Below are 14,896 nucleotides of genomic sequence, written 5' to 3' on the forward strand. Positions count from 1 at the left end.
AAGATAGTTTGGGTTAATAATGAAAGTTAGCATAGAAGGTAAATTAGGTACAACATTTTGGACTCACCAATATAGAATCAATAATGAAATATTTTCTCTGCCTTTGTCAAATGCTATGGAACAGACATTGTTAATATAATTACTGCCCATATATATTGAATATAGTCATTGTATTTATTATATATGGTTTTTCTATGTTAGTTAAAATATTAGCTTTCAACTTAGAAAGAAAAAGGAAAATATTATGTGATATTTTGTTTGTGTTCTCAAAACTAAAGCTTTCTTAGAGTCACACAGCAGAGCTAGCCACTCATAAATTCCGGAGGTCTATACAGAAAGGAGACAGAAAGTGATAAGGTGGAATGAAGGCAGGATCTTGGCCCTTTTGGTTGGAAGAATGAAAGAGGTAGGAAGTCACTGGTGATTGCATCCATGCTTTTCTGATTTTTTTTGAGTTTTTACCCAAATATCTGACTCCTGGTTTTAGTTGATAGGATTAACTAGATTTAGGCATCAGTTGGGCTTTGAGATTTCAGAAGACTAAGCTAAACCTGATGTTATTCTGTTCCTGCTGCCTGCAGATCCAGATGTAGAACTCTCAGCTTATTCTCTAGTACCACATATGCCTACAGGCCATCATGCTTCCTGCCATTATGACAATGAACTAAACCTCTGCACTGTAACCAAGCCCCAATTCAATGCTTTTCTTTATAAGAAGAGCTGTGGTCAATGTTTCTGTTTGTAACAGTAGAAACCATAAGACAGAATTTGGTGACAGGGGCAGGGATATTGATGTGATAGCCTTGATCATATTTTTGTTCAGAGGAATGTGGAGTTTGGCACTTTGTATTAGAAAAGAAGCTGAATGCTTTAAGCAGAATTTAATGGACCATAATAGTAGAAGCATGTAAGACAGTGGTGCTGAGAGTGATTTGAACTGTGAGGGCCTGGTTCAAGAGGTTTCAGAGGAGAACATTAATATGTAGCCTAGAAACTGTTCTTGTGATATTTTGGTAAAGAACATGGCTGCTTTCTGCCCTTGTCCAAACATTCTGCCTGAGGCTAAATTGAAGAATTATGGACTAACAGCTTTAGCAGAGGACATTTCAAATCAACCTAGAACTGACTATGTTGTGTGGGTATTAGTGGCCAGTCTTATGCAGATCTATAATGAAAAGATCCAAGCTAAACAAAGAAAAGTAAAAAATGTAGGATTGGAGGAGGAAAGAAGTGTCAGGAAGTGTAAACTGATTAAAGAAAAGCCTCATGCTAAGTGGAATAATGGGAGTGGTGATCTCAGAGAAAGACCCCATCCAGCTAAGCTCCCATCTTCTGAAAAGGAATTAAAAAAGTGTAGCTAGAGTTTTCCTGCCTGGCCCACAGTCAGGACAAATCTCTCTCACCTGCCAGTCCCACAGCCGCTCAGACCCGACCAAGTAAGCACACAGAGACTTATATTGCTTACAAACTGTATGGCCGTGGCAGGCTTCTTGCTAACTGTTCTTACAACTTAAATTAATCCATTTCCATTAATCTATACCTTGCCACATGGCTCGTGGCTTACCGGCATCTTCACATGCTGTTTCTCATCGTGGCGGCTGGCAGTGTCTCTGACTCAGCTTTCCACTTCCCAGCTTTGTTCTCCTCCTTGTCCCGCCTACACTTCCTGCCTAGCCAATGGCCAATCAGTGTTTTATTTATTGACTAATTAGCAACACATTTGCCATTAGAACATCCCACAGCAAAAAAGAGTGAAAAGGAATAAAAAATGAAAAGGAATTAAAGAAATGTTTAGAGCCATGTGCAGTGGTGCATGCTTTTATCCCAGAACTCATAACAAAGAGGCTGCTAGATCTCTGAGTTCAAGGTCAGCCTGGTCAGCACAGTGAATTTCAGAACAGTGAAGTTCTGGCAGCAAAGGAACCCACTGAAAATAGAAAGCTGAAGATATAACTTGAACAAGGTGACCATATTCTAGCCCCAGCAAGCAGCAGAACTTGGCATCTTTGACCATTTGCTTTAGGCTTTACAGTCAAGGATACAACCAAAGGGTATGGAGTCTCCTTCCATGGCTGAGGGAAGAAGCTGAGGCCAGGCATGTGTCAGGGAAATACCTGAATGGAAACTTATAGAAGCCACTGTGTGAATTTATGAAGGTGAATTCTGGATTGCCTTGGAGACACCAAGATGTTAGAGAGGCCAGAGCTGTGAGATACCTCCCAAGGAATGCTGCTAACAGGGGGTGGACCAGCCCAAGGGGAAAATGTGTGTTGTAGTAAAAAAAGCTGAAAGGAGGTGGAGATCTAAAGAGCTCTTTGACATCAGACATGGAGATGCAGTGTTTGCAGTTTGTTTAGCTGGGTTTTGGTCTTGGTTTGGTACAGGATTTCCTTACTATTATCTCTTTCCTCCATTTTGGAACAGTAATGTATATTATATGCCACTATATGTTGAAAGTATATGATCTTTTTGACTTTGATTTACAAGGGATTACAGTTAAGAGACTGAATGAGTTTCAGAAGAGATTTGAACTTTGGACTTTTAAACATGGTTCAGTATGGTGATATTTTATTTGTACTGAAATGTGATTTTATTTGTATGTTAATAAATAAAGTTGCCTGGGGGTCAGAGCTAATAGTAAGCCATAGCAGAAGCCAGGCAGTGGTGGCGCACGCCTTTAATCTCAACACTGTGAGGCAGAGCTATGTGGATCTCTGTTTGTTCAAGGATACAGCCAGTATGGAGACACACGCCTTTAATCTCAATACCAACCATGGAAGACCTAGAGGTCTGTACAGGCAGGCAGTGATGAGGTGGTCATGTGGCTGGGTTTACAACCAATGAGAAGGCAGAACCGAAAGTCAATGAAAAGACAGACACACAGGAAGTAGGCCTCTTTTTGAGGGGAAGGATAGCAGCGGCAGTGAAGGGTAAGAAAGGGTTTTTAGCTCTTAGCTATTGCTTTTACCTCTTGGGCTTTCAACTCTGCATTTGGCTCTGTGTTTCTATTTTAATAAGATCATTACATCTACATTTGATGCCCAACATGGCAAGAAAAGGCTAATGCAGGAAGATACTGCCAGCTGCCGCCATGACAAGCAACATGTAAAGATACCGGTAAGCCACAAGCCATGTGATAACATATAGATTAATAGAAATGGGTTAATTTAAGATAGAAGAACTAGATAGCAAGAATCCTGCCATGACCATACTGTTTATAAGCAATATAAGTCTCTGTGTTTATTCGATTGGGTCTGAGCAGCTGCGGGACTGGCAGTGAGAGAGATTTGTCCTGACCATAGGCCAGGCAGGACTGGAGAAGACTTCAGCTACAGTTCAAACTGATAGACTGTGCAACTTTTGAAGTTAGACTGAATGCATTTCTGCATTATGATACGGCTACAAGTCTATGGGGGCCAGGAAGTATAATATGGTGGTTTGAATGAAAATAGTCCCTATAGACTCATAGAGAGTGGCACTATTAGGAGGTGTGGCCTTGTTGTGAGTAGATGTGGTCTTATTGAAAGAAGTGTATTACTGGGGTCAGAATTTGAGATTTCAGAAGCTCAAGCCAGGCCCAGTGGTATTCTCTCTTCCTGCTGCCTGACAACACAGATGTAGAAATTTCAGCTCCTAGTCTAGTACCATGTCTGTCTGAATATGTCTATGCTTCCTGCCATGATGACAGTGGACTAAACATTTGAACTCTAAGCTGTTCCCAATTAAATGTTTTTCTTTTTTAAGAGTTGCTGTGGTCATGCTGCCTCTTCACAGCAATAGAAACTTCAACTAATACAAGAGCTGATCACTCTGGGTTTAACCCTGGGATAAGCTAACTCTCCTCCTCCCAGAAGTCATTAGTTGCCTGTAGTTCTTTGTCTGCAGGTGGAACTCTGATATTTTTCCCTCTGCATTAGCATATCCACTGATGTTGCCATTGTTTTGGTCTTGTTTATTCAACCATTTCTAGGAAAGACAGTTTACAGAAGACTTCCTAATATTATGCTTTTTTCTGCCCCCACTTTTCATTGTTTGAATAGGTATGGCTCTTGTAGACTCATGTGTTTGAATGCTTGGCCTATAGAGAGTGGCAATATTAGGAGGTGTGACCTCATTGGAGTAGGTGTGACCTTGGTGAAGGAAGTGTGTCATTGTGGAGGTGGCCTTTGAGGTCTTACATGCTCAAGCTATGCCCAGAGATGGCACACAGTTCACTTCCTGTTGCCTGCAGGTCAAGAGGTAGAGCTCTCAGCTCCTTCCTCATCACCTTGTCTCCCTGCATTTCACATTACATGATGATAACAGACTAAACCTCTAAACTGTAATACAGCTGCAATTGAATGTTTTCCTTTATAAGAGTTGCTGTAGTCATGGCATATCTTTACAACAATAAAAACCCTACCTAAGACACCCTTCTTCCATTATGTTCTCTTGAACATCAGAAATAACAGTGCCATGGGGTGGTTTTCTAGGACAAAGGCAGGTGTTAAGTGGAGACAGCCTGATTGTATGCGACACATTGTGTTTGTTGTAAATGGTAGAGCCTGTGAGACAAAATGTGTTTGCTGTATATTGCTGTGGGATGGTCTGTATGTCAAATGTCTTGCTTTGATTGGTCAATAGATAAAACACTGATTGGCCAGTGGCCAGGCAGGAAGTATAGGCAGGACTAACAAAGAGGAGAATTGAGAGAACAGGAAGGAGGAGGGAGACACTGTCAGCTGCCTCCATGACAAGCAGCATGTGAAGATGCCGGTAAGCCATGAGCCACGTGGCAAGGTATAGATTTATAGAAATGGATTAATTTAAGGTGTAAGAACTAGATAGCTAGAAGCCTGAGCCATTAGGCCAAACAATTTAAATAATATAAGCGTCTGTGTGTTTATTTTATAAGTGGGCTGTCAGACTGCCGGGGCTTGGCGGAACCTGGAGAGAAAACTCTAGCTACAAATGGTGGCCAATGTGTTGGTAAGAGTTTCCACCTAAAACCTGAGTAAAAAGATTCTAAAACGGAGCTAAAAACAGTTCCTAGTTGTCTCTTTCAAGTTAGCGGCAGCCTGCGTGTTTGAGCTACTATCTACTATGGCCGGTTCCTGGTGTGTGCGCTTGACCTGCACTATGGTGGGAATGAGGCCTCTGCAAGTGGCACTTTAAGCTGCGTGGTGGATTTAGCCTTTGCTAGTACAAAACCAAAAGAGGTTTCTGGGCTACATGCTGCTTTGATAGAAGCATAGACCCATTATTTCTGAGAGTTGATGGCTCCCAGACCTGGCGGGAAACATACCACTGCCATGTTGGGAAGCTGAGGTGGGCGGAGCCAGCAGCCACAGCAGAGCTTCAGTCTTAGAATGCTGCAGTTTAAAGCAATAGGTTCACCATAAGACTGATTCAGATGGAATAGTTTACAATGTATGTAAAAATGTACGTAGACTTGAAAGAGAGAGAAAAATGAATATATACAGTTATATAAACAAATAGATAGTTTTTAAAAATAAAGTCTTTAAAGAAACAGTAAAGATAATAAGCCACATAAAGATGGCTATCACACAGAGAATCTGGATTATGTTTTCTTTGATATTTGTAACTGAAGAAAAACATTTGATTGTAAAAGCTGTTGAGTTATGCCAAAATGTATACTTTAAAGGTACATTGACTTCAAAATTTGGATATAAGGATATGTTGCTTTGGAAAGGAGGCTTTGCTTTTGTTTCCACAGAAAGCCAGAGGCTATGGATTTGTTCAAGATTAAGATACACCAGGTTTGGCTAGCCAAGACCCCCTGAAAGTTCTCCAATGACACCAAGGCCCAGATGATCCAACATCCAGAACTGTTTCAAGGCAACTAGCTCAGATGATACACCCTCACGGACTACTCCATACTCCTAAAATTTTCTTTATGTCCCCATAAGATACTCCCCTCCAGCAGGAAGTAGTAAGAGAAGCTACGCCCAAATTCCCAAATATATCAAGCTGGATTTGGAGATGTGTAAAAGTTAAAACCTTTTTTTTTTAAAAAAAAAAAAAAGGGGGGGAAGTGCTGTGGGATGGTCTATATGTCAAATGTGTTGCTCTGATTGGGCAATAAATAAAACACTGATTGGCCAGTGGTCAGGCAGGAAGTATAGGCAGGACTAATAGAGAAGAGAATTGAGAGAACAGGAAGGAGGAGGGAGACACTGCCAGCTCCCTCCATGACAAGCAGCATGTGAAGATGCCAGTAAGCCATGAGCCACGTGGCAAGGTATAGATTTATAGAAATGGATTAATTTAAGGTAAGAACTAGATAGCTAGAAGCCTGAGCCATTAGGCCAAACAGTTTAAATAATATAAGCGTCTGTATGTTTATTTTATAAGTGGGCTGTCAGACTGCTGGGGCTTGGCGGGACCCGGAGAGAAAGCTCCAGCTACAGTATATAGCAGAGCTGTCAGATGGTCCTGCACAAGCTTTTTGGAGCTATACCACTACATAATGAGTGAGTCCCAGGTGCTGAACATGAACTACATGATTTGCATTTACACTGCTAGATTTTTCATTTATGTTGCCATTCTTCACTTCCTTCATATTGGAACAAGACATATATTGTTTTTAGGTTATTTTGCAAGGCAGAGTTAAGAGACTTTTGACTTTTAAAGAGTCATTGCATATTTAATTGCTTAAAAATATCAAGAGCATGGATCTTTGAAATTTTGACTGCATTTTATGTGATGATGTTAAAAAGAGAGCTCAGGGACAAGGAATGGAAAAATTATGGCTTTAAGTGAAATGTTTATGTGGCAAGTTGACAAATGGTGGAATGTCCTAGTTATCAAATTGGGACTGAGAAGTCCCAAGTGAAGACTTCATCAGTTTATCTTATGGAGATATCTCTGAGGTATTGTCTTAATTCTTAATTGATGTAGGGTGACTCAACCTACTTAGGGCATTGCCATCCCTCAGCTAGTGGTCTGGAGCTCTATAAGAAAGTTATCTAAACAATTGCCTCTGAGAGGCCAAGTGGGGAAGCCAGCAAGCAGTGTCCCCCCATAGTATTTTATTTCTTGCTTGAGTTCCTGCTATGAATTCTCGAAGTGATAGACTCTGAAAAATTGTGATATATATATATATATATATAGCCTTTTCCTGTCACGTTTTGTTTTCTGTCTTTCATCTTGTGAGCTTTCCCCATCTTCCATCCTCACTCCATTACATTCTATATAGATGTGTAGATCTATTAAATCATGTATCAGGCACTCAAACCATGAGCCACAACAATCTGTCTTCTCTTCATATCACATGCTAATTTACACAGGGTGACTTTAGCACTGAATTTCAGAAAATAACAAAACACCCTAAATTCATATTGTTTCTAGATGCTATGAAATATAGATGTATCAGATTAAAATAAAATAATTGACAAAGTCCTCTCTACCACTAATAAAAACAAAGTGTCATATGTTTATTGGGGCATTAGTTACAGAATTCAGTACATGGGAGACCTAGGCATGTAACAACAGATAAATGGATTATGAAACTGTGACAGTCATACAACATGTCATTCCTCAACTGTCAAAAGTGAGGAGTTCTTATCCTTGGCTACAGTATGGGTGGAGTTAAGCCCAATAGTTAGGAACTAATTTTTGTATAATCTCTCAAAATAGAACAATTAGCAGGACAATAAACATTTAAAGCATAAGCCTATGAAGATTTTTGATATTCAGACCTTAACATTCTGCCCTCTATCCCAAAGTGTCATTAAAATTTTACAAGGTAAAACTCATGTAGTTCATCTTCAAGAGTCACAAAATATTTACATTTCCAACACTATTTCAGAAGCCCAAGTTCAATAGGAGGGCAGGATAGAGATAGAATTTGAGGAAGGTTAAGTATAACACTGTAGACCTTATGAAAAGCTATGTGGCAACCCACTACTTCCTCAAATAGATATTAGTGGAGTGTGGTAGTATTGTGTTCCCCAAAATATTGTGTACCCTAATAAACTTATCTGGGGTCAGAGAACAGAAAAGCCACTAGATACTTAGGCAGTGGTAGCACACACCTTTAATCCTAGCATTCCAATGGCAGAAATCCATGTGTTCAAGGATACAGCCAAGCATGGTGACTCACGCCTTTAATCCCAGAAAGCGAGCCTTTAATCCCAGGGAGTGAGGCAGAAAGGAGAAAGATATGTAAGACGTGAGGACCAGAAGCATTTGGACCATTTAAGCATTTGACTGGTTAAGCTTTCAAGCTTCTAGTAGCAGTTCAGCTGAGACCCATTCTGGATTGAAGACTCAGAGGCCTCCAGTCTGAGGAAACAAGACCAGCTGAGGATCCGGTAAGGGAGGTAGCTGTGGCTTTTTCTGGTTCTCTGATCTTCCAGCATTCACCTCAATAACTGGCTTCAGGTTTGATTTTATTAATAAGACCTGTTAAGATTCCTGCTACAATGGAGTTTTAATTTAAATAGAATTATGATTTAACTCAACTGGAAGAAAGATCAACATAGGGAGAAAGCTATTGTATAACCTCATTTACATATGGAATGTATTTTAAAGTGTCAATATGTAAGGCAGACTGTATGATATTATGGTGGTTACTAAACCTTTATGGTAATAGAAAATGGATCAACATGTAAAAAATGTGAAGTAACAAATATACAAGATGAAATAAAAATAATTTACAACATAAGATCTCTATGTGGTAATAGCGCATTACATTCATGAGTTTTTCCTAAAGCCACTTTTGCTATATGAAGAAAAAGGAAACTTTAATTTTAAATACATACATATACATATATATATACATACATACATACATACATATACATATACTTAAATGTGTGTGTAAATATTTCTGTATGTTAGTGCATTCAATTTTAACAACAATTTTATCACACATCACACAACATGACAATATAGTCTTTTAGTTTGCTCTCTCAATTTTACATTTAATTGCAAAAATGAACAATACTGACCTCTAAGGTAGAGTTATGACTGGAGGAACAGAGAGAACTCACAGAAGCAAGGAAGTATTTTGTGTCTTGCTTGGATTTTGAGTCAAGTAGTTATATTTATCCAAGCAAATTTATTGAACTATGCATTTCTTTATTCTGTGCATATTAATTTTTCTTAATTACACTTTAAGTTATCAAATGTAGTAGCATTTAAGAATGAAATATTATTTCATTACTCAAGGTAACATTTTCCAGGTTTAGCCTTTTATCTACATAAAAGGCTGCACAGTATTCCATTGTGTATATGTAGCACATTTTCGTTATCCATTCATCCAGTTGAAGTCATTTGGGTTGTTTCCATTTCCTGGCTTCTGTGAAAAAGGTGTCAATGAACACTGATGAACAAGTATCTGTGGACTAGGATGTTCAGTTCTTTGGTCATATGCAAGTAGTATAGCTGGGTCATATGGTAGATATATTTTTAGTCTTTGAAGATTCTCCATCCTGTTTTCCAGAGTGGCTACACCAGTTCACATGTCTACAAGAATGAATGAGGAAGTGGTCTGCTTTTTCCACAACCTGGACAGCATTTGTTGTCCTTTTTTTGTTGTGGTTGCTGTTGATTTTAAACGTGCTGCCTGGGGTGATGTGAAGTATCAAAGTTGTTTTAGTTTGCATTCTTCTCACTGCTTAGGTTGATAAAGACATTTCAAGATTTCGTCAGCAATTTTTATTTATTCTCTTGAGAACTCTCTGTTTAGGTCTCAGTCCATTTTTCAAATGGTAATTTGGTTTTTGCACTCTACATTTTTGAAATTCTTTGTATATTCTGAGTATTAATCCTCCATCAAGTCTATAACTGGGAAAGATTCGCTCCCATCCTGTTGATTTCTTCTTTACCTGACTGATTGCTTCTTTAGTTGTGCAGAAGTTTTTTAGATTTATGAAGACTCACTTATCAATTGTTTGTCTCATTTCATTAGCAAATTGAGTCCTGTCCATAAAGACAAATACCACACAGTCTTTCCTATCTGTAGTTCCTGGCTCCAAATTCTCAGATGTGCATATACAACACGGAATAACCACAAACCAGAAACTTATAAAGAGTCCACATGTTGGGAAGCTTGGGAGGGAATAGTAGGATAGATATGATATGAAGTGAGAATTGGAATAATGAGGAGGGGATCTGACTGGTGTAGAGGGTGGAAGGTCAATAAAGAAGGAAGAGGAGGGATAAGGAACAAAGAATAGGAATGTTGTGTGTTAATGCTTTAAGGAATTGTATTATTTATTTTTCCTTGAAATAGTACACATACATGAATATATATGCATATGTGTATGTATATTCATGTACACATATACATGTAAATACATATGCATATATACAAACATACTACATATATATTTATATATAAACATATGTATTCATACACACATATTAAAGGAATTTAAGCCACTTGGGCTGACAATAATCACCACAGAACCAGTTCCAGGCAGGAGACACCTCCTTTTGAATGATTGGTCAGGGTACTCCCTTTGACCCCAAAACAATATAGATTGTAGATGTAACCATTGGTCATTTCTTAGTGCCTGAGGATAGGCCACTATTGCAAAAGACACTTCACATTTAGGACAAAAGACTCAGATGATTTGAGCTTGAGCTGACCTCTTTCCTCCAGATGGCTTCCATGGTTCCAGAAAATACTATACAAACTGCCAAGGGAAGGAAACAATTAAACAGTCCTACAAGCTTCAATACTCATTGATCATTTTAAAAAGAAAATGTAAACAGTCATAATTCAAGTTACAGATGCTATGTACTCCTGATAATAATGTAAATCTGAAAGAGGTTCAATTCAAGAGAAAATAAGTTCAATGAAACTCATTGGAAATGTTTTCATGAGGGGTTAGACAGTCACAGGGAGAGAGTCAGGGCAAAGACAAGGGAAGAAGAGGGAAGGCATGACTGTGGAGTGCTAACCAAGGCATTGGGAAAGGGGGAAACTGGAGACAGTCTTTCTGTACCTTCAAGTGTTTTTAGTTGTAGATGTATAAAACCTGACCTTATTCTTTCAATTCTGAAGATGGCAGATATTTAAAGTTCAAGACTCATATGGGTGAATAGAGATTTAGAACAGGCAGTCTTAAAGACATGCATATTTGTTTACTAAGCAATTTATGTAAAGAAGATTTTTAATTATACATATATACTAAAATGTGAGGATATTGAAGGAAACAGGAACTGTAAGAATTTCAATTAATTTCTCTTAAGATTTAGAAAACAATTTGTAAAAAATAGGGATGTTTCTATAAAATACAGTATTCATTTAATCTTTATCATGTTCAGTGACCAAAAATCCTGACCTTCCCTGCACTGCCTTGGGCCTTCTTTGTAGGGAAGGATTTGTTTATAGTGGGAGCTGTCCTGTCCTCAAATGATTTGATTAAAAACTTTATGTCATAAGGAGATGTAGTGAGGCCCACATAAGGCAGCTTTAGGGAGCTGCAGTCAGTTTCTATTTAACAAGCCCCATTTCACCCAATTTCAACAAAATGACTTTTTCTCAACCAGTTGAACAAGGTTGTGAAAATGGCCCACACAGATACAGGCCAAGTTGATTCTAAAAAACAACTGTGTCTGATCACGGGCTCACTCAGCTACTACACAAGACTGTTTCTTGCTCTCCAGGATTTCTTGAAGAACCCCTCTCTCCATCTTCTTCCTCAGGAGTGTCCTGCATGGCTCTCTGCAGAAGCATCTTCAGAGACTGCCTCTGGAACTTGCAATGCCTAATGGAGCCAACAAAGAAGTAAATGATGGGGTTGGCACAGCTGTTAACACAGGACAGGAAAATTGTAATATAAATAACATTGCAAGAGAAAATGGTAGGCATCTTCTCCGTTGAAATGAAAAACATACAAGAGACACTAAAGGGCAGACCAAAGAGTAAGAAGACTAGCACTGTGAGTGCAATGGTCACATACAACCTGGTCACAGGAATCCTCTGTGAGCCACAGAAGATACTGACCAACAGAGCCAGGTTAAATCCACAAGGAACCACGGATAGTGCTGTTACAAATACAACACTGGCAAAAGCAGCATTCTCACAGAAAGAATATTCATGACCCCTAAACAGTAAAATGCAACCCAACCCTAACAGGAGGGTTAACAGTAGAGAGAAGATCCAAAGCAGGGCACACACGACAGATGACGTGTGTCTTGGTCTCTGGCAGTGATACCAGATGGGCCACAAAACAGACAGGCATCGCTCAACACTGATGGCTGCAATCATACATAAACCTGAAAGGTAAGGAGCGAGTGACATAATGGCAAGATATAATGGAACAATGACATTGTTGCCTTTGAACAGGATAAGGATTTGGTTCAGGAATAACACAGTTTGAAAGCAGAGGAAGAGAAAGTCAGCCCCAGCTAGGTTGAGGACATAGACTGAGAAGGCATTCCTGTGCACGTGGAAGCCTAGAAGCCACAGCACTATGGCATTTCCTGCCAGCCCAACCATGCAAATTATGACAGCAAGAATATTGATGATTTTGTACATGGTGACACAGTGTAAGCTTTCAGTGTAGTAACTTCCATCCATTGTTGTGCTGTCAAAGTGTTCTAGGCTGGGATGGATGGACCCACGCTTGAGAATATTCCACTGGTGTTCCTGCAAAGTAAATTGAGATATGAACACATGAAATTTTCTGTTAAGACCACCTGGCTATGTGAGAATGTCTTGCACAGGTTCATAAGGAGGGGGAAACAGGCTTGCAGAGATTATGTAATTTATCAACCCCCCTCAGTGCTAGAAACTTCTTTTAAATTCAGTTTGTACTAACAGTCTATCTGCAGACCACTGCTTCTAGTGATGCTGGGGTAGTCGATGGTCCTAGTATAGTTGCTAATCATCTAATGCTGTGTCAGGAAGAGACAGAGTTCTGAAACTAACTTTCATTCTGTTCCAGGGCTGAGGTTCCTTCTCAGGTGTAGGAATATGGGAGATCCTGGCACAAGCCATAGCTGCCCTCAGTCAGTGTAAGTGGTTTACCAAATGGGGGAAATGGAATCATGAATGAGAGTCAGGAGGGGAATGGGGCTTCTTATGAAGAACTCTGTGCAAACAGTCACATTTCCTGTGCCAGAAGCCTGAGTCTTCATTTTAAAATTTGAAAACTAGAAGGCAAGGAAGCCTTGGAGGACATCAAGCATGTTTATGTTTGTTATTATGTCACCAGTGTCCTATTCTCTGTGGGGTTACAGGGGAGAGTGAAGAACTATAACAAATGAGCAAATGAACCTTAAGTTCAAGGGTAGTTGAAAAATTGGAGCAAATGTTGTTTGGTTGTGAGTTGTACCTACATGCAAAGGAACAGGTCTCTGACATGAAAAGCATGAGCTGTGCTGCAGAGGAAGCTAGAGAGCACCTCCAATTGGAAATAGTGTTCCAAAACCTGAGAAGAGCTTTGAGATCTATACATGAATGCAAACAGTCTGGAAACGAGAGCAGCATAGCTGGGAGGTAGCATCATTTAAAGCTTTCTTTACACTCCACTTCCCCATACAGACATTCTTAATGGGCTTCTTTTTCTCACCCCTGAAGCCACAGAGACATTTGAAGAAAAGAAAGCTTTTCTTTCCCACACTGGCCAATGGTGCTATCAGTAGCTTAGCCTGAACAGTACCCATATAGAAAGTTTTGCATCACAGGATCCTTCTGGATAACTTCTAGACAGAGGCCTTCATAAAGGAGAAATCATCTAATAATATCAAGCAGAGCTCCAGCCTCAGGGAAAGCATCCAGAAGACCTTACAAACTAATGTCACATAAGAGTTTGGAAGAAAATCACCCACAAACTCAGTTGTGTTCACCAAGATCATACCATTCATTCTTGGAGTCTTGATCTCCCCATAGGCGCACAAGGTTTTAATCCAGGCAACCATCCCGGGCACCAACAGCTTAAAACAGTCAGACTGGTAGGAGGTAAGCAGTCGAGTTAAAAAAATTGAGCTTAGTGATGATGGTAATGTTTGGTACAATTGTTCACAAATGGGCATTTCAAGCTTCATGAAATGGAAACAGGAAGCCAAAATAGGATCCACTCATCTTCATCTCCCATTGTGACTGGTTTTGCTAGTCAGTGTTTTTCCAGTCAGTGGAAGACAGTGGTGCTGAGGGTGACTTGAACTATGGAGGCCTGGCTCAAGAGGGTTCAGAGGAGAACAATGTTAGTATGTTGCCCAGACACTATTCTTGGGATATTTTGGTGAAGAATATGGGTGCTTTCTGCCCTTGTCCAAAAAATGTGTCTGAGCCTAAACTGAAGAGTTTTGCATTAATTTCATTGGCCAAGGAAATCTCAAAACAGACTAGTATCAACTCTGTCCTGTGGTTGTTAGAGTTCACTCTTATGCAGATAAAATGAAAAGGAGGAAGCTGATAAAAAAAAGTTATAAAATGTAAATTTGAGGAGAAAAGCGGCACCAAGAAGTGGAATGGAGGTAAGTCCTGTGTTCAAGGATATAAGCAGATTAAGGAAAAGCCTGCTATTAAAAGGAATCAAGGGTTTGCTAACCTCAGGAAAAGACCCTGGTCAGCTAAGCTTCCAATTTGTGAAAAGGACTGAAAGAACAGCTTAGATCCAGGCACGATGGTATGTTCCTTTAATCTCAGCACTCAGGAGACAGAGGCAGGGGGTTCTCTGAGTTCAAGGCCAGCCTGGTCTACATATTGAGATTCAGGACACCCAAGCTTAGGCAGTAAAGGATAGTATCAAAAACAGAAAGGTGGTAAGGTATAATTGAATCAGAGTGCCAAGTTACCACCCCAGCAAGCAGTGGAACTTGGCAGCTTTGGCCATGTGGTTCCAGCTTTAGAGTCAAGGATAGAAGGTTATGGAATCTCCCTCTGCAACAACAGAAAGCATCTAAGGCCAGGCATGTCTCAGGAGTGTCTCTA

The 14,896-nt window shown here is 39.7% G+C and overlaps 1 protein-coding gene across 1 annotated transcript; it reads right to left on the reverse strand.

Moving 5' to 3' along the window:
- Positions 1 to 11,587: 11,587 nt before the first annotated feature.
- On the reverse strand, positions 11,588 to 13,881 carry LOC131921001 (mas-related G-protein coupled receptor member B4-like). The gene is made up of 2 exons (XM_059275627.1): positions 13,810 to 13,881; positions 11,588 to 12,607 (listed from the first exon to the last, which is right to left on the reverse strand). The coding sequence occupies exons 1-2, from the start codon at positions 13,879 to 13,881 to the stop codon at positions 11,588 to 11,590; spliced, it is 1,092 nt and encodes a 363-aa protein (XP_059131610.1).
- Positions 13,882 to 14,896: the final 1,015 nt, after the last annotated feature.

Source organism: Peromyscus eremicus, chromosome 1 (genome assembly GCF_949786415.1).
Source record: "Peromyscus eremicus chromosome 1, PerEre_H2_v1, whole genome shotgun sequence".
Taxonomy (NCBI): domain Eukaryota; kingdom Metazoa; phylum Chordata; class Mammalia; order Rodentia; family Cricetidae; genus Peromyscus; species Peromyscus eremicus.